Raw genomic sequence first — 27,214 nt, forward strand, 5'->3', positions numbered from 1 at the left:
CAAAGCCTCAGCCTTCTCCTCTTCCTCAATTCTTCCCTTCTTGTCTTCATTGGTTCTTGCCATCCTCTGACAATAGAGTCACAGGCAGCAAATTTCATGAAAGAGATTTATTAGCAATCCAGGGCACTGAGTTACAATTCCAGGAGTGGCTGCCACAGCTCCTGAGAGGGAGTGGGCAGCCTGGTTTGACCAAGGGAAGGGGTTATATATGGTTGCCTGAGGACAGAGCTTCCTAGGTTGGAGGTGTCCAGGGTGAAGATTGGAGGGATTTCAAGTCCTGATCTTGGGAAAGCTCAGGGATTATGCATGAATTGTCTGATTCTGTGGGAGGTTCAGGGATTCATGTGTTTTTCTATTCAGGAATTGTCCTTTGTTCAAATTTTCCTCCTAAAGTGAGCGTAACCTGGGTACTCTCATGTTGAGGAGCTAGAGATAAACTCTGTGACTCTTATAGAGGCTGGAGCACCCTTACAACAATTAGGGAGGTCTGGGGGGAGGGATCTGGCTGCTGGAGCTCCTCAGAAGGGGGCCGGGGCAGTTTCTGGCCCTAAAGATTTACAAAGATATGAAGTAGTCCAAAGTTTACAACATACACCAAGCTTACAAGCAGAGTCGAACCCAGGGAAAGATTTCCACTACACTTGAGAGGCAAAATAGCCAATAACGTCCATGTCTTAGAAAAAGAACCCTTCTTTCAAAGGGTAAGAGCCACTTTATTCTGGAGACAAATATGAAAGACCATGACCATCATGTGGTTGCCAAAGTGACCACAGATTTAGGTTACCCATATTTTTACATGATACTTCTCTATTTATGAACTTTCTGTAGTGAAGAGACAAGGAAAGTCATGAATCAATAATCTCTCAAATGAATCTGTATACACAGCAGGAAGATGTGTTGTATCAATTTTGTCGAACCTCAGCTCTGTGCCCATATCACGTCTGATAAAATTCTAAGCTTTTAGGTTGGTGAAATAAGAGCGTTTCTCCGTGTATTTTAAAGACATTTCTAAGAGTCACAAAAAAGTTAGGACACAAAAGGACATAGACAGTAATTGGTTCCTAAGGGGACTGAAGATGGCCCTTGAAAATATGTCTCAGGATCTGGGCTCCTCAGCATCTCACATCACTGAGGATTGCTCAGTTAGCTTTTGTGGGTTCATGTCTGTCCAGGAACTCCTGTCCACACATGCAAGGCTTTCCATCGTTTCTAGGCCAGGCCTAGCTGTGTGTCTGTGTCTCTGATTTGTTATAACTCTTCTCCACCTACAGGTAGGTGTTGTGAGATGTCTTTACATGATAATGTCCCTCAAAGGGTATAACTTAAAGTGGCTGCTAAGGAAGCAATGGAATACACAAGCTTAGTTCAAATTTCTTTTAATGCATATGATACAAACAAATCTAACACACTAGATTATTTTCAGTTTGTGAAGAAAAAAGGAAACATCAGCATTACACAAGCAATGCCACCAGGTTTTGAACCTTGGTGCAAAAATGCATATTAACCAATGACAATGGAATACTTGGTAGCACTGTGCATCTAAGACCAATTTGTAAAAGGCAAAACATGGGGAGGTTTGCTGTGTTCAGGGTTTATATCTCTAGGAAGAGAAGACTAAATTACAACTTACAAAGAAGGAATCAGACCCCCACCTACCACAAAAAATAATCCTAGTGAGAGTACAAATTTCTGATGAATAGAATGTGCTTATTGCTATGAAAGATTTGGAAGGTAAGTTTATAATAAAGCCCTTCTAAGGGACTGTAAAAAAGTAGGTCTGTGGGCTTGTTGCAGTTTATTCCAAACTGTATGATTTAAAAAGTAAAACATCTTTAATTACATTTATAGTGTGGCAAAATTATTGCTTGTAATTTTTTTCTCAGTTTATCGGGCATTCAAATTCACAATACAATTTTGTCATAGTCAACATTGATTTAGAATCTGATTTTGTTCATAATTATTCCTCAGAAGGGTCTAATCTTTCAATGTTGTAACACAAAGTGATGTCCTAATTCAGGCTTGAGGAAGAGACAATCCAGTTCCCAAAATATATTTGCAAAACTGCCTCAAAATAACTTTTAGAAGTCTCTGCATTTAATTTGGCCACATTCATAGGTGTCTTGAGCTGTGAGCTGGTCACTCCTAAAAGCTATGCAACAGACTAAAACCACTACCTGTTCTTCAAGTCTGGTGTAACTGACTTTCTGAGTTTGCAATGGCCACAGCTAGAGGCCTAAAGCAATGAGGATCAAGGGCTGGGCTGACAGCAGTGATTTTCACCTTCACCACCAGGTTGTCTATGTCCCAGCATAGCTGACAGGGGGATAGCTCTAAAAGGATATGAGAACTACAGAGAGGATGTGGAGATCCCAGCGTTCAATTTTAGGGTCATTTCACAGAGAAATACCATTATCCAGAATAGGATCTGTGGATGAGAAATAAGGACAAAGTTTCCTTGAAACTCTCCTACACCCCTGAAAGTAACCACTATAAAAATACATCTGTGAACTACACAACGAAGCTGGTGCTATCTACATGGTCTCATAGACTTGTCCAAAACTACAGCTACAAATAATATAAACTTAAAAGTGTACCAGCTGCATCCCGGATTCTCACCAGGACCTGGTTCAACTGAGAGAACTGAAGATCTTAACTCCCTCCCCTTCTAATTTATCCTCTTCTACAATCCTAAATTATTCCCAATTCTAAGTCTATCACCCATTTGATGTTTGCACAATATACATTTCCTCCACACCCACCTCTCCCTAGATGATGAGACCCTTGAGTGTCAATAATGTTTGGGACAGATGCCCACGCCTGACACTGAATACTACGAAAAGTGCAGTTCACACTCTGACCCCATATTTGCCCAGTATTCTCCAGTTTAAATTAAAGTAGTGTGTTAAATTTCTCTGAAATTTCTCCCATGAGGTGCAAGACCATGGGAGATGTCTGAACCAGCTCCTGTCAGGTCCTGCTCATCCCTCCAACTGTAGTCATGATAAGGCCTGCCCCTGAGGGATCCGCTGAGGAAAGAGCTCCCCACCTGCAATCAATTGGGTTCCTGGGAGTGTTGTGGACATGTTTACACATTCTTTCCGTGACAGTTCACTATTCCTTCTCACAGTCTATGTCTGTGGTGTCTTTGACTCTGTGCTGACTTTGGCTGGTCTCACTTAACCCTCCAGTATGGTGTCTGTCGTCTAGATTAGAAGTCACTAAAATGTAGATAGTGCCATACATCACTACCGTCTGCGCCAACACCTACTGTCAGCAGCAAGGACCACTGGATCTCTGAGTGATGTCAGAGTCTGGCCTTCAAACTCATGCAACAACCAACCTTTCCCTCTGCAAAACGTAGGTCAATCCCTTCTTAAGATTTATGGTCCTAGGACCCCTTGAGAGCTCAGCGACCCCACACAGGGCTCTCAATGCACTGTTCTCAGCAATACAGCCCTTCCAATAAAAAGTGGTCTGCCTCATTTTCATGGCATGATCTACCCATTGTCAGGGCAGCTATGCAGACAAAGTGTCCCTCCCTCAAAAATAAAATCAAAATATTCTCTTTTAATAACCACATTCCAATGTTTGGACTCTGATTCAGTTCTTCCTGATTCCTTACACAATTAAAAGGTAAATCCTGCCCACCCCAGGAAACAAAGATCAGTGGTTGAAAAAGGTTCTATGAAACTTGCTATTTAAGAAGACCAGACCGATTCCCTTCTTATGTATTCAAATACAAACATACAAATGGCCAAGAAGACAAGCCCAGGTGATATCTCATAACTAGTATGAAAACACTTCTTTCTCGTCAGGATATTGCCTCTGTAGAAGTGACTACCTGTGTTTGAGTTCAGAATCTGTATCTCTCTCTCTCTCTCTCTCTCTCTCTCTCTCTCTCTCTCTCTCTCTGTGTGTGTGTGTGTGTGTGTGTGTCTGTCTGTCTGTCTGTCTGTCTCTCTCTCTCTCTCTCTCTGTGTGAGTGTGTGTGTGTGTGTCTGTGTGTGTGTATACACATGTGCCTATGCTTGTTCATATACTCATACTTCAGAGAATACTCATTACCTTAGGATGTCAGTTCCCAGGATGCCATGCACACTGTATCTTGCGCTCTTCTCTACTGAAACTCACCAATTCAACTACTCTGGCTGAGGAGGAATCCCCAGAGATGCACTTGTCTCTCTCTGTTCCCTACACTGGGATTACAAGCATGTGCCATCACAGAGTGCATGGGTTCTGAGGAGGAATCTCAGGTCCTCATGTTTGTAAGGACTGTAGGACTAAGCTGTCTCATTGTCCCTTGTTCCTCACTAAAATGTTTATATCCTTGTCCACTGTGGTTGAAACATTTGGATGCCTGTGCCAGGCCCCTCTGAGTTCCTGGCATGGTAGAGCCATATAGTCTAAGACTGTGACCATCATCTGTGGCCCTGTGCGGCCCTGGACCCAACACTGCTTGGGGATTTATCTTCCTTTACTCTGATACTCATGTTTCTTACCCTAGCTACCAATTTTCTTAGTTTTCTTTTACACACCATAAATTCATAATATCATAAAATTTTATGACCACCCTAGATATAAATGGTCATACATGTGTGATCTGAGGTTTGCTCACTTCTCTTACTGTTTATTTATTTATTTTTGCTAACCCGTTCATCCTGAGAAGCTGATGGAAGGCGCCCCTAATCCACTTACCTTGGTCAGATCTCACCCTGAACAGTGTGAGGTTGCACTGAACTGTGAGGCAGGCATTGGATCAGTGGAGCAAGCTTAGTCTCTGTTGGCCAGGGTTTGGTAGGGATGCTGAATTTGATTTCTATCACCAGACAATGCATTTCTTTGAACAAAGGTTGTGTGTTTCCAATTTCTTTGCCAATGGTCTGTTTATTCACTGGATGTTTATAATATTGTGAGGAAATCAAGAGTGAGCTATGCCAGGAAAAATAGGTGTTCACATCTATGTCTTAATTTACCAGCTCCATCCAATTCGCTGGCTGTAATTGCCAGGTAGTCCTATTTACCACTGGCAACTAGCCAGCCCCTAGCGCTCTTATTCCAGTCTTAATTATGAGGTAGACTCTCACATCACACATTGAACACCACACAGTTTTCTTATGGCCTTAGGTCACAGAATGACTGCAGAAGAGTGAAAGAGTTGCCATTGGAGTTTAAAGAGACCAGACTGGAGGCAGAGACAGAGGGATAACAGACACACAGACAGACTCAATGCAGGTGGTTAGAGGAGCTACGAACGAAGCTCATGGAGAGCTGCAGGGCTGCAGGGCTGCACCAGGCCTCAGCACTGAGTGAACTGCACAGGTGAGGTGCAGGACTGAGGATCCAGCAGGTGAGATGCAGACCCACATTTGCATGAGCAGCAGATGAGCTGTCAGACAGTGATTCAAGGAGGAGACATTAGCAGTGTGGACAGAGCTGAGGGCTTAATATGGCCAGGAGTTCCCAGCCTGCAGGTTCCCTGACACAAACAGCCAGGGGGCAAGCCTGTGGTGACATAACTATTGCAGGGTTAGGTGACCCTGTAGGGCTCCACGTGAGGGTGGGATAAATCCTCAGACCTGATTCTCTGATGTAGATTGAGATGCACTTGTGCTCACTGCTTCCAACCAATTTTGATAAGAGTAGAGGTGACGCACTTTTACCTTTAGGATTACATTAACTACCAGCCTTTGCCTCGTGGGTGGTATTTGCCTGGCATGTGTCTGTGCTAACAGGAAGGTGTCCTGTCACCCAACATCTGCTCTGCACTCAGAAGGGAGCCAACTTCTCCTGGTAAAATGAAATCACCAGGGCAAGCCCCTGTTCTGTACAGCAACCAATAATTTAGAGCTAGAGCTGCCTTGATCTCCATGACGCCTCCATCCAAGAATAAGAAAGCAGAATGAACAGAGCAAGAGAAAGTGCTTAAAGCGATGGCCTAGGGCACCCTGATGCTCTGGGGAGTGAGGCACTGACCGCCATCAGTCTCCTGGGTTCCCAACAGTTTGGTCCAAAGTCAACAGCACAGATTTCAGAGATGCCATCAGACATACTTATGTTTGAGACTTTGAGGAAGAAGCCACAGGCAATGTTCAAGTGTCACCTGACACAGCTGATGATGAAGACTGCGGATCAGACTACAGCAGGGAGCACCTGTGACAAAAAGGGATAAGGCTTACAGTGAGTTCCTGGGCATCAGCTGCAGCACCCACTCTACGTCCCTCTCCCAGACACTCGCCCTCATCACAGACCAGACTCAGTTCCCAATCCTTTTCTCCGTTATTTTTTTTCTAGATATTTTTTCCCACCACAAGCTCAGGTAAGATGGGGCTTAAGATTTTCTGGAGCTGAAAGTCGAATACACCAAAAATTGTGAATAAAAAGGAAATATAAAAAAAGTCAGGAAACATGAAATATCAGAAAATATAGGAAGCCAGCAAAATATAACTCTGTCTGTATTTGCTGGACTTTTACTTTTCTTTCCTTCTTTCTATCTTTTTTTTTAATTCTTAGGAGTCAAGGCTTCTCTATATCCCTCAAGCCAAACCCAAGCTTAGAATGTAATTGACAACAAGCTTGAAATCTTGTGGCAATCCTCCTGCCTCAGGTTCCCACACAAAGGAAATGTAGGTCTGCAGATGTATACAAGTGAATTTAAAATTTTTATGCAACATAAGTTATTAAAAATAATTATATTGACTTAAATATGTGAAAGATCACCTGACATTGAATTATCAACCTATGAGTATATGGAAAAATTTTTAGAACACATTAAAATACTAAGAACATTGACATTTTCTACACAAATTATATGTTTACTTTCTTATGTATTTGGAAAAAGCCAAGAATGTCAGTGGTGAGCACTCGGCCCACATTCCCTGACTGAACTTGGCTTCAACTTCAGAGGACAGAGACTTGGAGTCACAGTTTCACCTGCATGGAATTGTGCCTAGGTAGAGGGACCAAGTTAAATGAGTGGACTTTGCAGTTTTCTTCATTCTTTGGACAAGATTCAACTATGCAGCCCAGGCTGGCCCTGAATTTGGTGGTCGTTCTCACTGAGCTGCCTGAGTGCTCAGATTACAGGTCAACCGACTTCTTGAATGCTCTGCTCAATCTGATCCTTCTGTATTAAGGGCTGGCCTAAATCAGGAGCTGTTGATGTACACACGTGGCCCTGGGCATAAGAATTACTGCACTGGATCATGTCCACCCCAGAAAAAAAAAAACAGACCTTTAATCACAGTCTAATGGTAACTTTTGTTTGTTATGAGGAGGGAGCATCTCATTTAGGGTTTCCTTGTATCTCATTTGGAACCTTGGACTATGGATTCTCTGTCCCCTCACGAGGACATTCCTGGTTCATCCTCTGCTGACTGTAGAGTTATGCTGACTCTGCCTTCCTCCTGTGCCCAACAATCATCATCTCCAACATTACTCTGGAGAGGAGGTTGAAGACTAAACTGAGACTTCATTCTAGTACTCAGATAGAGAGTGGCTTGCGTTAGACCATTGGGACCCCTCTCCTGTGTCCTTACCTGATTAATATACCAAGAAGAAGAGTGAGCCCAGCCCCTTCCTTACTTTTTTCTTTACCATCGTAGCAACCACAAAGGCACCTAAGGCATCAATGCATTGATGATTAATATTGCTAAACATAGAATCAATACAAATATATATTGACTCCAGGTGGTGAACACAGATGAGGCACTGTCCACTGTGGGTGGAATCTGGATGGCAGATGAAGGCTGGGTGGTATCCAAGGTCGTTATTGTTGATCCTGAGAAAAATGAGAAAAGCTTTAGGCTGATCATACACATATTCTGATATCCATACAGGGAAATCATCACAGTTTTCAGGAGAATAGTCTTGCCTTCCCCACTCTGTGGGTGTTTCCTCGTGATCATCTACATAACTACTTACTTGGCACTTCTCTGGAGTCTGTCAACAATTTCCTGAGGCACTGGCTGAAATCCCCCATGGAGCACGTCCTGAGACTCTGGGCTACTTGCCTGTTATTCTGCCATTGACTCATGGTCCTGCTGGCATCAGGATGACTCTCTCTCCAGATCAGGTTTTTTGGGTAAAAGTAGAAGGGATACTGTCTATCAATCGTGAAGGCCCAGCATCCATCCATGAATATTCCTTGATTATATTGAGATTGTACAGTGACCTGCAAGGTGTGATTACCTGCAAATGACACCAAACACCATCATCTTCCACCCTTTATACAATCATCCTCCCTCAGTGGTCCCGTCGCTCTGTACATGCTTAGGGGTCTGTATTCTTTCCTCACTGACTTGCTGTTTCTTACACATTGGGTGCCATGTACCTGAAGGTTGGGTCAATATTCAGCTCTTACATGCAGACACATCCACAGCCCCTTCCTGCATATGCTCTGTTCTTCCTCTTCCTCATTCATAATCTCTGTCTTTGCATTCTGTCTCATACTCACCCTTGGACTGATCAAACAGCCCTGACACCAGGTTCGTCATCTTCTGAAAAATGTCTTTCAGGCTTTGGTTCAAATCATTGCACACCTTAGTGGCATTTCCCTTCTTTTCAGGTTTACCCACAGGTGAATTCTGTCTTTCATCATCAAAAAGAAGGAGAGTCTTTCCATTCACTGAGCACTGTCCAGGTGAGGATCTGTACTTGACAGTGAAGGTACAACTTAGAGAGTCTGTACCTGTGAGAGAAACAGGCAGGTGAGGTCCACAGTAGGAGCAGGGGTCCATAGGAGTCATGCTTTTCTAGCACTCAGAATCTCTCTGATGGATCAGGGGGAGAAGCCTCTAATCAAGAGTTTCAGCAGCTTCTGGATACTAATTCTATGCCATAGTTAACTGTCTTAGAACTCCTCAAAGGCATACATGTCACCAGGGAGATTTATCTTGCAAGTTCATTTATTGTCTACATCAATACTGAAGTATAAAATCTGTCAGATAACATCCATGTTCCTGGGGATGAAAATCTATCTGAACACACAGGGGGAAGGGAGGCATCATAGAACACATGGAAATTCAACATGGAGCCTGGTGTTGAGGGAAGCTCCTGAGGCAATGCCCCAGTTGTCCTGGAGAGGGCAGCTGCCAGCTATGACTTCAGTGCTCATCCCTGCTCCCACTGGGCTCTGTCACACAGCACTGTTGGCCATCAGAACTCAGATTCCCCCACATTAAACCACACACCTAATCCATTCACAAGGAGAGATACCTGTCTGTCTGGTGAAGGCCCAATGTATCTCCTTAAACCTTTCTTTCCCACTATTCTGGGAGATACCATGAGACAGTGGATGGGAAGGTAGGAAAGAAAGCTCAAGTACAAACAGATTCTGAAATGGTGCAGAGCTTGTGAGGAATCCCCAGGAAGGCAGTCTTCAGAGCACAGCCTGCCTTAGATCCAGGTCAGCTGTCTGAGCCTTTCCCTTGGAGGGCTCAGCACTGTGCCCAGCATATCCAGTCCCAGAGACCGGTTTTTAGACTTCCTTCCTAAGGACCCCAGTGGTGCTGAGGACATCACCAAGTACTCTTTTCTGTCAGATGTAACCTTCAACCCTGTAGTCCCGCTATGCCCTCCTGCCATAACGTTTTTTTTTTTTTCAGAACTTCTATGTGCAGCGTGGGGGAGGGGAGTAGAGGCAGGCAGAACCAGGGTCCCCAGTTGCTGAGTTGATGAAGTGGAGAAGAAGCCTAGGAGATTCCTGGTAGCTCAGGACTGAGGGAACTTCCTGACTTAGCCAGGTCCTTGTTCAGTGCCCCAACCCCCTCCACGTAGACCCCCTCCGTGTAGACCCTAGGAACTCACCTTCTAGCATCGCGGTCCCCAGAAAATTCAGGAGCACAAAAAGGCCCAGACTCAGAGAAAGATTGCACTTGGTGGTGACTCTCTTTGCCATGGTCCTTTCTGAGCCCAGGCGACCTAGGGTGTGACCAGAGCTGCTGAGAAAATCAGGAATCCTCAGTACCGCACCGCACAGGACCCAGCGCACAGAACTGGGAAAGTTCCAGGCACCTGGACTGTGAACTCTGGGCTTTCCATGCTCCAGCCTTGCAGGCTCCTAGTGCACCTTTTCCTACTTGTTTCTGGGAATCCCTATAGGACCTGGTAGCTCTGGTCCTCAGTCGCACATGCAGAGGTCCCTGAGGTCCCCGAGGTCCCGTGGAGTTTGCTACTGTGACCTGAATACTAAGCCTACTTTTTCAGGACTTTCGCATTGGCCACCCCTTCATCTCACTCACCTGCAGCTGCGCCCTCAGGGTTCCTTGGGCACAGGGTAAAGAAACAAAATGACCAGTCCAGAGTGAAGGTCGACAGCGGCGGCCTGAAGCAGCGGACAGAAAGTGGCTGCGGCTGAGGTGGAGAAGGTATCAAAGGTAAAGAGAAGCCCACGCCTACAACTGAAGTAGGTAAAGGGTGAAATCCTTAGAGGATGAAGGAGGCTCATAGCCAAGTCCCAGAACCAGAATGAAGCCTACCCGCCCAGCAAATTCCTTAAGGTTCACGTGACCAAACCGCAGACAGTGGGGGCAGCCCTTTAATCTACATGCAGGGCAGGACACCATTTGTCACCAGTGCCACACATAGGAGGTGTATTTTGTGCGCCAAATGTGTCTTCCTTCTGGCCTGTAATCCAATTCACATGAGAGATTAATGAGGAAAATCTTTATATTCTGTATAAAAACAAAATCAAATTTATATACTAAAGTCATTTGTCTAAAATTTAAGTTGTTTTTTTTTTCTATCTTTATTAACGGGTATTTCTTATTTACATTTCGATTGTTATTCCTTTTCCCGGTTTCCGGGCCAACATCCCCCTCCCCTTCTCTATGGGTGTTCCCCTTCCCATCCTCCCCCCATTACCGCCCTCCCCACAACAATCCCGTTCACTGGGGGGTTCAGTCTTGCCAGGACCAAGGGCTTCCCCTTCCACTCGTGCTCTTACTAGGCTATTCATTGCTACCTATGAGGTTGGAGCCCAGGGTCGGTCCATGTATAATCTTTGGGTAGTGTCTTAGTCCCTGGAAGCTCTGGTTGGTGGGCATTGTTGTTCATATGGGATCTCAAGCCCCTTCAAGATATTCCAGTCCTTTCTCTGATTCCTTCAGTGGGGGTCCCGATCTCAGTTCAGTGGTTTAATGATGGCATTCGCTTATGTATTTTCTGTGTTCTGGCTGTGTCTCTCAGGAGAGATCTACATTCTGTTCCTGTCTGAGTGCACTTCTTTTTTTTTTTTTTTTTCCCATCTTTATTAACTTGAGTATTTCTTATTTACATTTCAATTGTTATTCCTCTTCCCGGTTCCAGGCCAACATCCCCCTCACACCTACCCCTCCCCTTCTATATGGGCTTCCTCTTCCCATCCTCCCCCCATTACCGCCCTCCCCCCAACAATCACATTCACTGAGGGTTCAGTCTTGGCAGGACCAAGGGCTTCCCCTTCCACTGGTGCTCTTACTAGACTATCCATTGCTACCTATGAGGTTGGAGCCCAGGGTCAGTCCATGCATAGTCTTTCAGTAGTGGCTAAGTCCCTGGAAGCTCTGGTTGGTTGGCATTGTTGTTCAAATGGGATCTTTAACTTTAACTTTTGACTTATTATACTTCAGAGCTCAAAGCTCTGAGGTCAGCTACTTGCATTTCCTGTGAAGCTCTACTGATAAATGACATAGGCAAAGCTGTCAGGCAGTGGCCATAAAGAATCAAGTTAACCTTACCTCAGTGGTTCTGCTAGCTTTCTGTTCCTTGCACACCATAACTCTCATAACAGTCCCAGAATTTTGACTTAGTTTACTAGTATATAATTTTATATATTCTATACTTTCTTATCTAGGAACCACTCTCAAATGTTATGTAAAACTTATTTCCTAACTTCAATAACTTTTTCATTTCTTAGGGTCCCAATGTTGGCTCTAATTCACTTTCTAATAATTTCTTTAAAGTTTCTTTGCAAGCCAAGCATTAATCTGGAACTACAATTGTGCAGTTATTCCATTGTTTCCAAGATAAGAACACAGGGCATCCACCTGGGCCATTAGGACTGTGCTGTGCTATGCCCCTATGCCTCAATTTCCAATTGTCTAAGAATCATAACATCAAGGAACATCTAGTTTCACAGAATTCACCAGAGCAGAAGGAGAAAGAAGTAGAAAGGTCAGATATAATAGAAAAATTATGCATACCAAGGCCAACTGAAAGGCAGTCAGGCACAAATGAAATCTATACAGCCATTGTCCAGGGCTAAGGTTAGGAGAAATGGGAACAGCCAGTTTTTACAAAGAGCTGCTGCGGGCTACTGAGATGTCTCCATTCTGTCCTACTTCAGGTAGCCTCTTATTTCAGATGGCGGGTCCTCTGGAGGGATCTGTCTCCTGCTTCTTAGGGTCCCAAACGCCACCCTACTTTACAAGGAGCTGCTGTGGGCTTCTGAGATGTCTCCATCCCAGCCTACTGCTGGCAGTCCCTGTCATCCTATGTTGTCCCCAGCACACCTACAGCAAAATACCTAAATGTAAAAATTAAGAAATATGTTGTCTCTTTGGAGATTGTTTTATTTCCTAGTTTTCTCCTATGGAGAATATAATTAAGAACTTACAAGCGACTGCATACAGTCTCTGGGCCACTTTGGTTACCGTGAACTTTATGAAAATTTTCCTTCTAATCCCTGGACACTGGATGCCTCCCCTTCAACTGCTTTCCTCTGTCCAAGATTGTTCCATGTTCTTTAGTATTTGGACTAACGATGTCTTAAGGTCATGTTCTCCTGAGCCCCTGAGGACGGCTGGGACAGTCAGCATCACGTGAGGAAGAGCCTGGGCCTGTGAGATGGAAGGTTTCCTCACAGCTTGATGATGTAGTCTGTGTGAAGCCTTTAGACCTCTGCTCTTTGGTCCCACCCTCTATAAAAATAAGTGTATTCAATTGAGTGCTCATGGTTCCAACACACGTGATTTTTTTTGTTTTAATTAAATTTTTTTGAAGTTGGATTTGCTGGTTTTTTCATTATGGGTTATTTTATTTAATTACATTTCAAATGTTACCTACTTTCCCTGGTTCCCCTTCTGCAACCGCCCTATCTTATCCCCCCTCCACCCTGCTCCTATGAGGGTGCTCCTTCACCCACACACCCACCCACTCACACCCACCTCAACTCTGAAGCATCCCCCTGTGCTGGGGCATCAGGCCTGCACAGGACCAAGGGTTTCCTGATCCGATTGATGCCAGATATGCAGTTGTCTTCTACATATGTAGCTGGAGTCATGGACCCATTCATGTGCACTCTTTGGATAATGGTGGAGTCCCTGGGAGCTCTGCGTGTCCAGTGAGTTGATATTGTTGTTCTTCCTATGGGGTTGCAATCCCCTTCAGCTCCTTCAGTCCTTTCCCAGGCTCTTCCATTGGAGTCCCTCTCCTCAGTCTGATGGTTGGCTGTATCTGTTTCTGCATTAGTCACGTGCTGGCAGAGCCTCTCAGAGGACAGTCATACTAGGCTCCTGTAGGAAGATATTCTTGGTATCAGTAATAATGTATGGGTTTGGGATGGATCCCAAGGAGGGGCAGTCTCTGGATGGCCTTTCCCTCACTCTCTGCTCCACATTTTGTCCCTGCATTTTCTTTAGGCAGGAACAATTCTGGGTTGAAAACCTTGAGATGGGTGGGAGGCCGCGTCCCTCGACTGGCACCATGTCTACCTAATCCACGGGGTCTCCTCAGGTTCTGTCTCCTCTCTGTTGGGTATTTCTACTAATGCCATCCACAGTGGGTCCTGGGAACCTCCAGCTTCCCTGGTGTCTGGGACTGTATAGTGGTCCCTCTTGTTCTATACCCCACGCAGCTACACATTTCTATTCCTTTCCCTGTCGCCCTGAACTGCTCTCCTGTCTCTTCACATACCTGCTCCGTCTTGAACGTCTTCCCTCCTCTCTCTGTCAGGAGGTTAATCCTCCTCAACTGACCATTTTGTTCCCTCTTCCACGGAGGACTGAAGCATCTACAGTTTGGTCTTCCTTCTTGTTTAGCTCCATGTGAGTTTGTGATTTGTAACTTGGGTATTCCAAGTTTTTGGGCTAATAGCCACTTACCGGTGGGTTCATAGCATGTGTGTGTTTTTGGGTCTGGGTTCCCTCCCTCAGGATGGTATTTTCTAGTTCCACCCATTTCCCTAATTGTTTCATGAAGTTATCATTTTTAATAGCTGCGTAGTACTCCCTTCTGTAACTGTATCACACTTTCTGTATCCATTCTTTCATCATGGGGCTGCTGGGTTGATCCCTCCTTCTGGTTGCTATAAATAAGGAAGCTATGAACATAGTAGAACAGATGTCTTTATTATGTGCAGGAGCCCTTTTTGGGGTATATGCCCACTAGTGGTAAAACTGGGACTTCAGGTAAAACTATTTCCAGTTTTCTGAGGAAACACCAGATTGACTTCCAGAGTGTTTCTACCAGCTTGTGATCCCACCAGCAATGAAGGAATGTTCCTTTTCCTTCGCATCATCGCCACCATCTTCAGTTGCGTGAATTTTTGATCTTAGCCATTCTGACACATTTGAGGTGGAAGCTCAGGGATGTTCTGAGTTTCTTTCCCAGACAACTAAGGATGTTGGACATTTCTTTAGGTGCTTCTCAGACATGCGATATTTTCCTCATTTGAGAATTCATCATTCAGCTCTGTACCCCACTTTTAATGGGGTTATTGGTTCTCTGGAGTCAAACTTTTGAGATTTTGTATATTTAGGATATTAGACCTCTATCTGAGTTCATGTTGATAAAGACCTTTTCCCAGTTGGTGGATTGCCATTTTGTCCTATTGACAGTATACTTTGCTTTAAAGAAGCTTTCATTTTTAAGAGGTCCCATTTGCCAATTGTTGATATTGGAGCCTGAGACATTGGTATTCTGTTCAGGATATTTCCCACTTATTCTTCTACTGCATTCAGTGTATCTGGTTTTATGTGGAGGTCATTGATCCACTTGGACTAGAGTCTAAGGAGATACAAATGAATCACTTCACATTCTTCTGCATCCTATTCACCAATTGATCCACCACCATTTGTTGAAAAGGCTTTGTTTTTCCCTCTGGACAGTTTTGGCTTCTTCTTCAAAGATCAAGTGACCATAAAAGGGTGAGTTTATTTCAATGTCTTCAAGTCTATTCCATGGATCTACCTGCCTGTCTCTGTACCAATACCATACAGTTTTTATCACTATTGCTCTGTAATACAGCTTGAGATCAGGGATGGTGATCCCCCAGAATTTCTGATGTTGTTGAGAATAGTTTTTGATATCCTGGGTTTTTTGTTATCCCATGTTTACTGTCAGAGTCCAGGAGATTCTGACGTGGGCCAGCAGATGTCACTCTTTGATTTCCCATTCTAGCAGACCCAGGAGATGAATGCAAGCCTCTGAGTGCCCATTCAGTTTTGAATTGAACAGTGGACACATTGCCGATTTGAAAATGACATCACACATTACTGAGTGCTCTGCTTTTTAGGCCATTCCTTGATTCATGAAACAGATAAATGTTTAAAGAGTATTCTTGTCAGGCAGGGGAAGTGCCAGCCTTTGCTCCCAGCACTAGAGAAGCAGAGGGAGGCTAATTTCTGCCTTCATGGCCACTATTCTGTACACGAGTTCCAGGACAACCAGGGCTACCAAGAGAAAACATGTCTAAAAAAATAAAAATAAAAAATAAAGAATGTTTTCCGTGCACAGGTTAAGGGCACGCCACAGCTTAATGCTCTTTCCAGAGAGGACGACTCACCATCAGGACTGTGTGATTTTCAGCTCCGTGTCTAACAAACAAAGAAACAATCAATTCCCCTGACAGACAGAAGTACACAGAAACTGAAAAGATGACTTCACCTTTCCCCTGTTGAATCATTAGAAGGAAGCCTGTCATCTCTGTATCTGACCTGATCCCTCCCAGACACTGGCATGTGAACTTTCAGAATGCCTCACATGTTTCTGTGGCTTGTGCTGTCTAGCAATCCCACAGGGCCCCTGTTGGAGATACTCACTTTGTACCAAAGAGGAACATGGGAACAGAATGGACCTCATCCTAACAGAATCTCCAAATTTCCATGAACACCCTTCAGTCATGGCTCATGCTCCTGGAACTTAGTACTCAGTTACTGTATGGGGACGATGTGTCTGTCTACCACTGGGGGCCTCTGCTTGATTCATTGTCTTTCAGGGTATGTGCATGGAGTCTTTTTCCATGGTACCTTCACCTGGTGCTATAATATTTTAGAGTTGTTTCTCTATCAGGCATCTCAGTTGGGTGTGGTCTCTCCCTACAACTTAGTGCACACTTCTTCTGAGTCTCCCAGACTCCAATCATGAGCTTCAGATACTCATTGACACTAACTGTGGGCTCTGGACTCTATGATTTCCTTAACTTTACCTTTCCACATTAGTGCCACTTCCTGCAGAAACACAATTATCAGATGTAGAAAGTGCTCACTGAGCTTCCTAAAATGTCTCTGTGGCTGCAGTGGTGTCACCCTGAAGTAGAAGGCTCCTCGCCATTTGCCCTCCAGCTTATTGACATCCACTGAAGAAGGAGTTGTCAGAACATATAGGTGTTCTAGCTGTAATATCAGGTTGCAAAAATTTTCAAGGTAACGACTTCCACTATTGCAGTCACCTCGTTCTTGTGTATTTGCTAAAGGCCTAGCTTAGCAGAAGCTGCAAGACGTCTCCTCAGCAGTTCTACCTAGTTGAGATAGGACTAGGTTTTTCACTGTGGTTTTAAAACTTGCTGGTCAAGTGCACATATTAAAATCTGTTCTAATTTTCTCATCAGGAGTCACTGCCTGTGTTGAGGGGGGCTCTGCAATGAAACAGCTTTGGAGAAGTCACCCCAGATCCTATAATTAGCCTCTCACTAGACTCCTGTTAGCAACCCCAAAGAAAACTCAGTGGAGATTCAAAATGTCTGCACGATTTGTACTTTGATCTGTCATTGAGTTCTACTTATGGTGTGTGTGTGTGTGTGTGTGTGTGTGTGTGTGTGTGTGTGTTACAAATATGTTGTTCTTGGAGGATAACTTCCACTATTTGTGTCTCAGGGGACTTTCCTAATTTTCCTAATTTAAAATTAGGTCTTAATCAGGTCTTGAGGAGTCTGGCTTGAACAGAAAGCCGTGATTGAGGATAGGACCAGTTATGGAGTCTCCAATGAATGCCATAAATAGAAAACTATACACAGGGTCCAAGGTTGGCCTAGACCCGGCTCCCCATCACCATGTGAGTTACATCACCAGCTCGCCAACTAGAGTACAGACAGCCTGTCTTCTAGGTTCTGGCTTGCTCCACTCCATTTCCACTGATGCTTTCCTCAATGTTCATTCATGGCACTGGCATTTCCAAAGAGCTCGAGTCTTCTGCTCTAGCCACACTTTTAGTAGTGTCCTGTGAAGAGCTCTATTCATGGACTCCAATTCTGTCACACAGTGCCAAGCCTCAGCTGTTCTCCATGACCCCTTCACATCTTCAAAACCAGGAACACCAGGCTAGCTCTTACACTGACTTGTTCAGGTACCTCACAAGATCGAAACTGGCCGGGTCTTGAACACAGCTTGTGTACTGACTCTCAGGAATCCCTTCCCAGATGATCTCACTTCAGTGGAGCTGCTCTCTCCTGATGACTGTTAAGTTCTGAGCTCCAGCTGAAGAGTATTGAGTATCCCAGCAAAGCAAAGGTTCCACTAAAGTAGTTCTGGACTCTTGTTAATCACAGCCAATTCTTCAGCCCCAGCAACATCCATTCTTTTTTTTTTTTTTTTTTTTTTTGGTTCTTTTTTTCGGAGCTGGGGATCGAACCCAGGGCCTTGCGCTTCCTAGGTAAGCGCTCTACCACTGAGCTAAATCCCCAGCCCCGAGCCATCCATTCTTAATTCAAATGACTTGGTAGCATTTGCTTCCCTGAACATCACAAGTCAGGCCTCCATTGTCTTCACTGCTTTCAACATGCCTGTCATCTAAGGTCCTGAAGCATGGACCAGGTACCTCTTAACACTCAATGGATTTTCTAGCCAAGAGGTCCAAAGTCCTTCTAGAAACTTCCCCAAAACACATGCCCAGGTCTACTGCAACAAAACCACACACTATCTTGGTACCAATCTGTCTTACTTAGGTTTACTTTTCCTGTGGTAAAACATCATGACCAAAGGGACTTGGGAAGGAAAGAGTTTATGTGGCTTACACTTCCAAATCACTGTTTGTCCTTTGAAAGAAGTCAGGACAGGATTCAAAGAGGGCAGGGACTTGGAGGCAGGAGCTGATGCAGAGGCCATGCATGGGTGCTGTTTACTAGATTTCTCCTCATGGCTTCTCAGCCATACAGTCTCATACACAAGCCATCAGCCTTATAGGGAAGGACCACCGAAATGGGCTGTGAGCTGCATGTTATTACTGTGAAGAAAATGCCCTACAGGGTTCCCTCCAGCCTGATCTGATGGAAGCATTTTAAAACCGAGGTTCTTTCCTCCCTTACCGCTCCATAATTTGTCAAACTCACATAAAACTGTGAAGCTCATACCGGTTTCATTAGATATGGCGGTATTACTTGGCATTTCTCTTAGAACAACTGTGAGCCCCTCTGACCAAACCTTTATGCTCCAATGCTACAAATGACGTCATAACTGGCCATTACACTCCATGATCACTTTACAGTGAATGAATCTGAAACATTCAACTTTATCGTGAAGTTTGGTTAAGGCCTTCCCCTATATTTAATAATATTTAGGCCATATTTTCTTTTTCAGAAATTTATTAATCTGAAGAGATGGCTGGGCGGTTAAGAGAACTGCTCACTCTTCCAGAGGTCCTGAGTTCAACTCTCAGCAACACATAGTGGCTCAGAGCGATCTGTGATGGGATCTGATTCCCACCTTTGGTGTGTGTGAAGACAGAGACAGTGTACTCATATACATAAACAAAATAAAAATCTTTTAAGGAAAAAAATATTCGAGGGTTTGAGAGAAGGCTCAGAAGTTCCCTTGCTGTTCTTGGAGAGGTTCTGCGTTCAGCTCCCAGTACTCAAAACCATGTGTAACTCCAGTTCCACAGGATCCGATGCCCTCCTGGGGCCTCTGCAAGTACCAGGTACACATGTTACATACAGATATACATACAGGCAAAACACTGATACACAGTAAGAATGAAACATAGCCAAATTTCTAACAATGTATTTCACATAAATTATGCATCACAATTGGATTCACTATGATGTGTTCATACATGTGTGTAAGATAATTTGGTCATGACAACACTTTAATCACTTCTCATGTCCCCTACCCACTTCCTGCTTAGGTGTCCTCTCCCACATGGTGCCTCTACTTTCAAGGGAAGTTTCTTTAAATTAAAAAGTAATAATAATTGATCAAATGACGTAACTTGGACTCATTTATAGGAGTGTGGGCAAGGAGTTATTTGCAGGAATACAGGCTCCTTAGTAGTGACCACACCAATAAATACTATCAGCTCTGGCAGCATTAAATGCAGAAAAATTCTCAGTGAGTGAGGAAGCTTATGAGGCCCTGTGGCTCCATGAAGGGATGGTTGACAGGCCAGGTCTTGTGCAGGCATCATGCAATTTCTCAGAAATGTTCAGTTCAAAGACACAGCAGTGAGGTCATGCCTGGGAACTATGTTTCTCCTGCACTTATTCTTCCCTATGTTATAAGGTGTTTCCTGAATCTTGGATGGGGTAATATGGATGTTTGGTTGAATAAATGCTTTTACCCCAATGTCTTAGGATCTTCCTCCTGGGACAGCATTTTGGTTCTCTGGTTGGGAACCTCTCCTCTTGTTTCCTCTAGCCCCTCATTCCTCTGTGGCTTGTGGCAGTTGATGCAGTAGTCCTTGAGCAGCTGAAGTTCTCTACCTAGGGAGGTTTGAAGTGAGAGACACACTTTGATTGTGAAAGTAATACATCCTTGATCCCAGCACAGAAGTCTGGAAGTCTCTTCTTAGCTTCTACCCTTACACGTCACGACCCCTGACAAACAAAGATGGTTTAGAGCTCCAGGTCACCAAACCTCTTCTCAGACAGACCCATTTCTGGGGTCAACAGCCATTATTGCATGTAGCATGAAGGGAAGTAAGACAGAGAGAGTTCATGGGCAGTCCTAACTGGCTGTGTGGAAACAGCTTTCCAATTGTTCTGGGAATGAATGTAGAGTCAGTGTCCCTGCATGGGTCATGATATGAGTGCCTGCAAGTGAGGTTCTCACAAGCTGGTTTCATTCCATTCTCATGGTCTGAGCAGAAGGAAATTTATTGAACTGGAAATCAGTTTCTCAAAAGGTCAATGTTGGATGCTGGTAAGATGGCTCAGTGGGTAAAGGCACTTGCTGTGCAAGTATGAGGACCAGGATTCCCATCCCTAATAACCAGTGAGACACCTATTGCAAGTCCCCTGACAAACAACACTACCAAGGACAGGAGGAGACCCCAGCCTGCTCCTCACCTCCTCGGGTATAACACTTCTTCTTCACACATATGAAAATGAAAATAATAAAGCTGATGAAGATGACGAGTCCCAAAGGGATCCATACTTTCTTATAAGAAACCTGGCTGGTAGGTGGAGGCTGGGTGATATCTGGGGCCCTTGTTCTTGATCCTTAAAAAAAACATAGGAAAGTTCTCCATAAAGTTAAATACACACCTCCATTAGCACCTTCTCTCCCAAGGCAGCCAGAGGGACTCACATGCCAGACCTATTTACAAAGTCCTGAGTAGACAGAGGAGTGGGAGTTGTATAAATGATGTCTCAGCAGAGTTTATTTCATTACAAAGGAAAGTTAATGTCTATCAAACCATCCCAAAAGTTGATAAATGAACTGTGGATATCACTGGATGTTGGGGAAATTGCTGGTGTATAACTGTGCCAGAGTAAGATGGTAAATCCTTTAAAAAGTGATGGTGGAGCTGGTGGAAGGGCAGTACACCTGAGGATGAGAGGGCGGGAAGTGTACAGTGATGCACACAGAGTTAGGGCTCATCAGCAGGCCATGCAGAGCATGGATCACTGGTTAACAGGGAGTGAGGAACACTGGGGTGTGAGATGGACTGAGGAATCCCTGTGGTCATCACTGTCTCCCCAGCCAGGAACACTCCCCAGAAATCACTCACTCAGTCTATGAAATGAGAAGAAGAGCCTTCTGACAATCCAGGTAATACCTACTTGTTCTTTCCTCGTGCTGATTTAAGAATTCATTGAATTTCTGACTGCACTCTACTATGGACAAATTCAGATGTTTCATTAATGTCTCATCATCTTTCCATTCTTTCATGATGTCCTCTGGTATCCAGTTCATATTCTTTAGGTCCAAGATGAAGGAATAATTCTCACTGATGTTGAATTCCCAGGAAGCACTAATGATTTGTCCGTGTCTGTGCTTAGAAAGCATGGTGACCCATAAAGTGGGGTGACCTGCAAGTCACATACAACACTGTCATTCTTCCCTTCTGATCCATTCGTTACCCCTCAAGGTCAAGTCTTTCTCTACAAGCTTAGGTGTCAGTATCTTTTCCACACGACTTTCTCTTTTTATCCACTATGTACCCTGGGCCTGCACAGTACCACAAGTGCTCAGCTCCTTCACCCAAAGACACTCACATCCCACTCCTCCATGTGCTCTGCCCCTCCTCTCGTGCCAACCATCTCTGCCTCTGTGCTCAGTCCCACACTTACCACTGGTCTTGGTTGTGTGCACTTTGATTTCAGACACCTTGTCCCTTAAGTCCTGGCCCAATAGGTCTAGCCACTGGGTCAAACATGTCCACACTTCGGTGGCATTTGCCATCTTCTCCTGGTTACCCAAAGGCATGGTCTTGTTCACGTTATTAGAAGAAAGGAAATCAATTGCATCCATTGAACACTGTCCTTCATACCAGAGAGGTTCTGCTTTGGTAGGAGACCTGATGATCAAGTTGCAACTAAGAGAGTGTACATCTGTGAGAGAAACATGAAGGTGAGTTCCAAATTGGGAGCACAAAGCCATAGGACACATGTTCCTGTGACCCCAAGCATTCTTCTGAAGGGCAAAGGTCAGGAAGAGGTGACTCTATTCAAGAGGCCCACCATCTCTGCATCTTCTGTTCTGTGAGAACAGTGGCTGTCTCCCGTTGGTCGCACCCCTCCCCCTGCCCCAATGCATACCATGTTATCAGCAGGATTATCTCAAAAGTACACTTATTGTCTACTATCATGTACTGAATATAAAGTATGTCAGATAAAATCCATATTCCTGGGCATGAAAATATATCTGAACACTCACGGGTAGGGAGGCATCATGGAACACATGGAAATTCAACATGGAGCCTGGAGTTGAGGGAAGCTCCTGAGGCAATGCCCCAGTTGTCCTGGAGAGGGGAGCTGCCAGCTGTGAGCTCAGTGCTCATCCCTGCTCCCACTGGGCTCTGTCACACAGCACTGTTGGCCATCAGAGGTCAGCTTCCCCCACATTAAACCACACACCTATTCCATTCACAAGGAGAGATACCTGTCTGTCTGTGACCTGCTTGAAGCCCCAATCTCTCTCCTTAAGTCTTTGTTTCCCAGCATGCTTATGGCCCCTGATGTCCCAGACTTTCACTAACATCTAAAGAGACACAATGCCTTACAGCTATTCTGTGAAGGAGACTACAAAAGGAAGTAAGCAAGACAGAGAAGCCTGGGCAAGTTTGCTGTCACATGCTTGTGGGAGCACTGGAATGTAAAATTCAATAATATTTCATTGTAGAAACTTTTAACAAGTTTGTAATATATTTACACTAAAAGATGCAAAATAAAATACAACATCGGCCCAAAAGAACACCACATACACCCCAACACACACACACACACACACACACACACACACACACACACACACAGAGGCTATTTCATGACTTATTTGTTGGTCAACTACTCCTGAACAAGTTCTTCCCAGGATGGCTTGATCTTTCTAGTGTCATTCCCTGAAGAAAACCGATTTTCTCTCTGCCAGCAGGTTGACCCGGGGGAGAAGGGATTGTTGCAAATTCTATAGTTTAGGAAATGGTGTGAAATCCTGCCTTAAAAGAAAACAAGAACAAATGGTCATTACCAAGGCTTTTAGAATCCAGTTTCTCATTTGCTGTGGACATGACCATAAAGAAAAATTCCCATTAGGTTTTCCACATGCTACTTGTCTAGCAGTTAGCCTGTTGGGAACATTTTTAAAAATAAAATAAAAAAATAAATATAATAAAAATAAAATAAAAATTAAATATATATATATATAAATTAAATAAAAAAAAAACAAGAACAAAGGGGTAAAACAGGTCATAACATGAGTGGTTGTGACTGCCTTGTCCCTGGAAGTTCCTATTGCGATCTGATGGAAAAATACCATGAAATGTAGGAAAGAAAGTTCGAGGACAAGACTTCACAGAATGGCTCTGGGCATGCTAAGAATACCAGGGGAAGGCAGTCTTCAGAGCAAAGTCCATGGGAACTGTCTGAGACATCCTGCCTGCAGGGTCTGGCACTTTTTGCCCATACAATCAGCCCGGTGGCTGAAAACTGTGAGCCTCACCACAGATTGACTGGGATCTTCCCTTCCTTCCTTATTTGTTCTACAGGCCTGGGTGGTTGTTCTACAGACCGGGCCAGAGCCTTAGAGTAACTGTTGATGCTCATCTTTCAGGCAGGAAGGAGGAACCATGTACAGGAGGAGCCTTTGAGAGAGTGGACAAGGGCGTCCCCTACCTGTTATTCAACAAACTTGCTTCCCTCCCGCCATCCCGACAACCTCCCCGCCCCCCACGACAGCCACTTCAGTCAGGACATTGCAACTCACCAGCGCACAGCGTAGACCCCAGACAGCTCAGAAAAACCAAAACGCATGAAGCTCCTGTGAATAGAGGATGCTCAGCGGCTGTGTTCTCTGCCATACCCGCCCTGAGCAACAGGTGTGACCGGAGCTGTGAGAAGCCGTGAGGATTCTGCGCCGCCCCGCAGAGGATCCCGCTCAGAGATTCACGAAAATGCCGGTCACCAAGGCTGTAACTCCAGCAATTGTCAGGAACTTTGTAGCTTGCTTGTCCCTCCGTGAGGATCACAGCCACGCGGGAAGGCCGTCCGGCCAAACTGGGAGCCTGAACTCCACCCTCCATATGAGTAAGGATGCGCTGATTTCATTGTCCCGCCCACTTCTAAACCAATCAACCAACCAGCCCCTGTTGGTGGATCATTCCCCTCCCACTGTTTAGCATTCCTGGGCACTTGCACGTGCACAGGAACACAACCTGCTGGCCTCCAGTAGGTGGCGCTAAAGGTCGCAGATAGAATGACACTTGTGCAACCAATTAAATGTCCCAGGCTCAGGCAGTGCTCAGGCCCAGGGCAATTGGGTCACTTTATCCTAAAGAGCTTCTGTCCTGAGTTCATCAGCCACACCATTAGTCTCCCTCTCAAAGGCCTACCCCACAAGTGTTCCCCTCTATGCTGCTTTCAATATGCTTGGTCCAAAGGAAGTGATACTATTAGGAACTCTGGCCTTATGGGAGAAGGTGTGGCCATGTTGGAGAAAGTTTGTCCTGTGGGGGTGGGCTTTGGAGGTCTCCTCCTCTGTCCAGGCTCCATCCAGTGTGGAATGAGACCCTCCTAGCTCCCTGCAGAAAGGAGTTTTCTCCTGGCTGCCTCTTGATCACACTGTAGAACTTCTAACTCTCTAGCACCACATCTGCCTGAATGCTGCCATGCTTACTGCCATGATGATAATGCACTGAACCTCTGAGACTGTAAGCCAGCCCTAATTAAATGTCTGCCTTTATGTAGACTTTTCACCTAAAGTGAGCCTAACCTGGGTACTGTCCTGTTGAGGGGCGAGAGAGAACTTCTATGACCCTTATAGAGGCTGGAGCGCCCTTATGACAATGAGGGAAGTCTGGGGGAGGGATCTGGCTACTGGAGCTCCTCAGAAAGGGGCCTGAGCACTCTCCTGACTTAAAGGTTGACAAACAATACAAAGTATTACAAAGTTTCCAACATACACAGAGCCTACAAAAGGAAAGATTTCTCTACACCTGAGTGGCAAAATAGCCAACAACTTCCATGTCTTAAAGAAAGAACCCTTCCTTGAAAGGGTAAAACACTCTTTATTCTGGAGACAAATCTGAAAGACCAGGCCACCAGAGTGACCACAGATTTAGGTTACCCATATTTTTATGTGATATTTCTCTGTTTATGAACTTTCTGTTATGAAGAGACACGGAAGTCATAAATCAAAAATCTCTCAAATGAATCAGTAGAGACATGAGGAAGGGATCTTACAGTAGAAACACAACTGGCCCAGATCGTGTCTGACAAAATTCTTAGCTTTTGGGTTGGTGGAATTAGAGGGTCTCTTCATGTATTTTAAGGACATATCTAAAAGTCACAAGAAAGTTAGGTCACAAAAGGACATAGACAGTAATTGGTTCCTAAGGGGACTGAAGATGGCCCTAGAAAATATGTCTCAGGACCTGGGCCCCTCAGCATCTCACATCACTGAGGATTGCTCAGTTAGCTTTCATGGTTTCTTGTCTGTCTAGGAGCTCCTGTTCACACATGCAAGGCTTTTCCATCGTTTCTAGGCCAGGCCCAGCTGTGTGTCTGTGTGTCTGATTTGTTATAGCTCTTCTCCCACTACAGATGGGTGATGTGTGGTGTCTTTACATGATAATGTCCCTCAAAGGGTATAACTTAATGTGGCTGATAAGGAAGCAATGGAATATGCAAGCTCAGTTCAAATTTCTTTTAATTCATGATATGCAAGAAAATCTAACACATTGGATATGTTAAATTCGTGAAGAGAAAAGTAAATATCAATATTAATCAAACAATGCCACAATGATATTGAAGCCAGGTGTGAAATAACACATTAATGAGTGACAATACAACACTTGATAATATTGAGCAATTATGCCCAATTTGTTAAAGACAAAGCATGGGGACGTTTGCTGTGTCCAGGGTTTTATATCTCTAGGAAAGAAGAAGACTAAATTACTACTTAACAAAAGAAGGAAGCAGCCACCACCCAAAAACATCCAAATGACTATGAATTTCACAATAGACTGTGCTCACTGGTAAGAAAGATTTGTAGGATAAAGTAATTTCACCCTAACAGATTGCTAAAGGACTGTTAAAACAGAAAAAAACAAAACAAGGAAACACAGAAGATTCTATAGGCTTGTGGAGGTAAATTTAAAACTGTATATTGGGGGTTGGGGATTTAGCTCAGTGGTAGAGCGCTTGCCTAGCAAACACAAGGCCCTGGGTTCGGTCCCCAGCTCCGAAAAAAAAAAAAAGGAAAAAAAAACTGTATATTGGAAAAACCACAAAAAGAAACTTGTTTAATTGAATTTATAGTTTGGCAACATTATACCTTGATTTCTTGTGAGTTTGTCACGCATTCAACTTCACAACAATAGAGTCTTGTCTCAGTCAACATTGAGAATCTGTTTTTGTCCGTATTTATTCATCAGAAGGGTCTAATATTTCGATGTTGTGACACAAAGTGATCTCCTAATTCAGGCCTGAAGACTGTACAGTTCACTTCCCAAACTATATTTGCAAAACTGCCTTAAAGTATTTTGTATAAGTTTCTGTATTAGATTTGGCCGCATTGATAGGAGTCTTGCACTGAGAGCTGCTCACTCATGAAGCTATGTAACAGACTAAACCACTGTCTGTTCTTCAAGTCTGGTGTAACTGACTTTCTGAGTTTGCAATGGCCACCACTAGAGGCCTAAAGCAATGAGGATCAAGGGCTGGGCTGACAGCAAGGATTTTAACCTTCACCTCCAGGTTGGCCATGTCCCAGCATAGAGGACAGGGGCATAGCTCTAAAAGAACATGACAGCTTCAGAAAGGATATGGGATCCCAGATTCAAGTTTTGGGTCATTTCAAAGAGAAGTACCCTTCCAGAACAGAATTTCTTGATGAAACATAAAGACAATGGTTCACTGAAACTCTCCTACACCCCTGAAAGTAACCACTGTAAAGATACATATGTCAACCACACAAGGAACCTGTGCTATTTACATGGTCTTACAGACCTGTCCAAGACAATAGCTACAAATAATATTCACTTAAAAGTCTACCAGCTGCAACCAGGATTCTCACCAGGCCCTGGTTCGACTGGGAGAACTGAAGATCCTGACTCCCTCCACACTCTAATTAATCCTTATCTGTGATCT

At 44.3% G+C, this 27,214-nt stretch overlaps 2 protein-coding genes and 1 non-coding gene across 3 annotated transcripts; 1 reads left to right on the forward strand and 2 right to left on the reverse strand.

Annotated features, from left to right (window-relative positions):
* Positions 1-1,368: 1,368 nt before the first annotated feature.
* LOC148006812 (uncharacterized) lies at positions 1,369-18,575 on the reverse strand. The gene is made up of 8 exons (XM_087596753.1): positions 18,542-18,575; positions 16,403-16,552; positions 10,239-10,421; positions 9,805-9,918; positions 8,453-8,686; positions 8,010-8,187; positions 7,536-7,777; positions 1,369-6,150 (listed from the first exon to the last, which is right to left on the reverse strand). The coding sequence occupies exons 1-7, from the start codon at positions 18,573-18,575 to the stop codon at positions 7,540-7,542; spliced, it is 1,131 nt and encodes a 376-aa protein (XP_087452879.1). The 3' UTR covers positions 1,369-6,150; positions 7,536-7,539.
* Positions 18,531-24,206, reverse strand: Raet1c (retinoic acid early transcript gamma). The gene is made up of 6 exons (XM_087604527.1): positions 23,832-24,206; positions 21,701-21,961; positions 21,191-21,439; positions 20,474-20,626; positions 19,747-19,888; positions 18,531-19,094 (listed from the first exon to the last, which is right to left on the reverse strand). Exons 1-6 carry the CDS (start codon positions 24,145-24,147, stop codon positions 19,028-19,030), a joined length of 1,188 nt encoding a protein of 395 aa, XP_087460653.1. The 5' UTR covers positions 24,148-24,206; the 3' UTR covers positions 18,531-19,027.
* On the forward strand, positions 23,087-23,208 carry LOC148006813 (small nucleolar RNA SNORA32). Its single transcript, XR_015655777.1, has one exon. It is a non-coding gene; the product is annotated as a small nucleolar RNA SNORA32 (small nucleolar RNA).
* Positions 24,207-27,214: the final 3,008 nt, after the last annotated feature.

The sequence above is a fragment of the Rattus norvegicus genome, chromosome 1 (genome assembly GCF_021556685.1).
Source record: "Rattus norvegicus strain SHRSP/BbbUtx chromosome 1, alternate assembly SHRSP_T2T, whole genome shotgun sequence".
Lineage (NCBI taxonomy): Eukaryota > Metazoa > Chordata > Mammalia > Rodentia > Muridae > Rattus > Rattus norvegicus.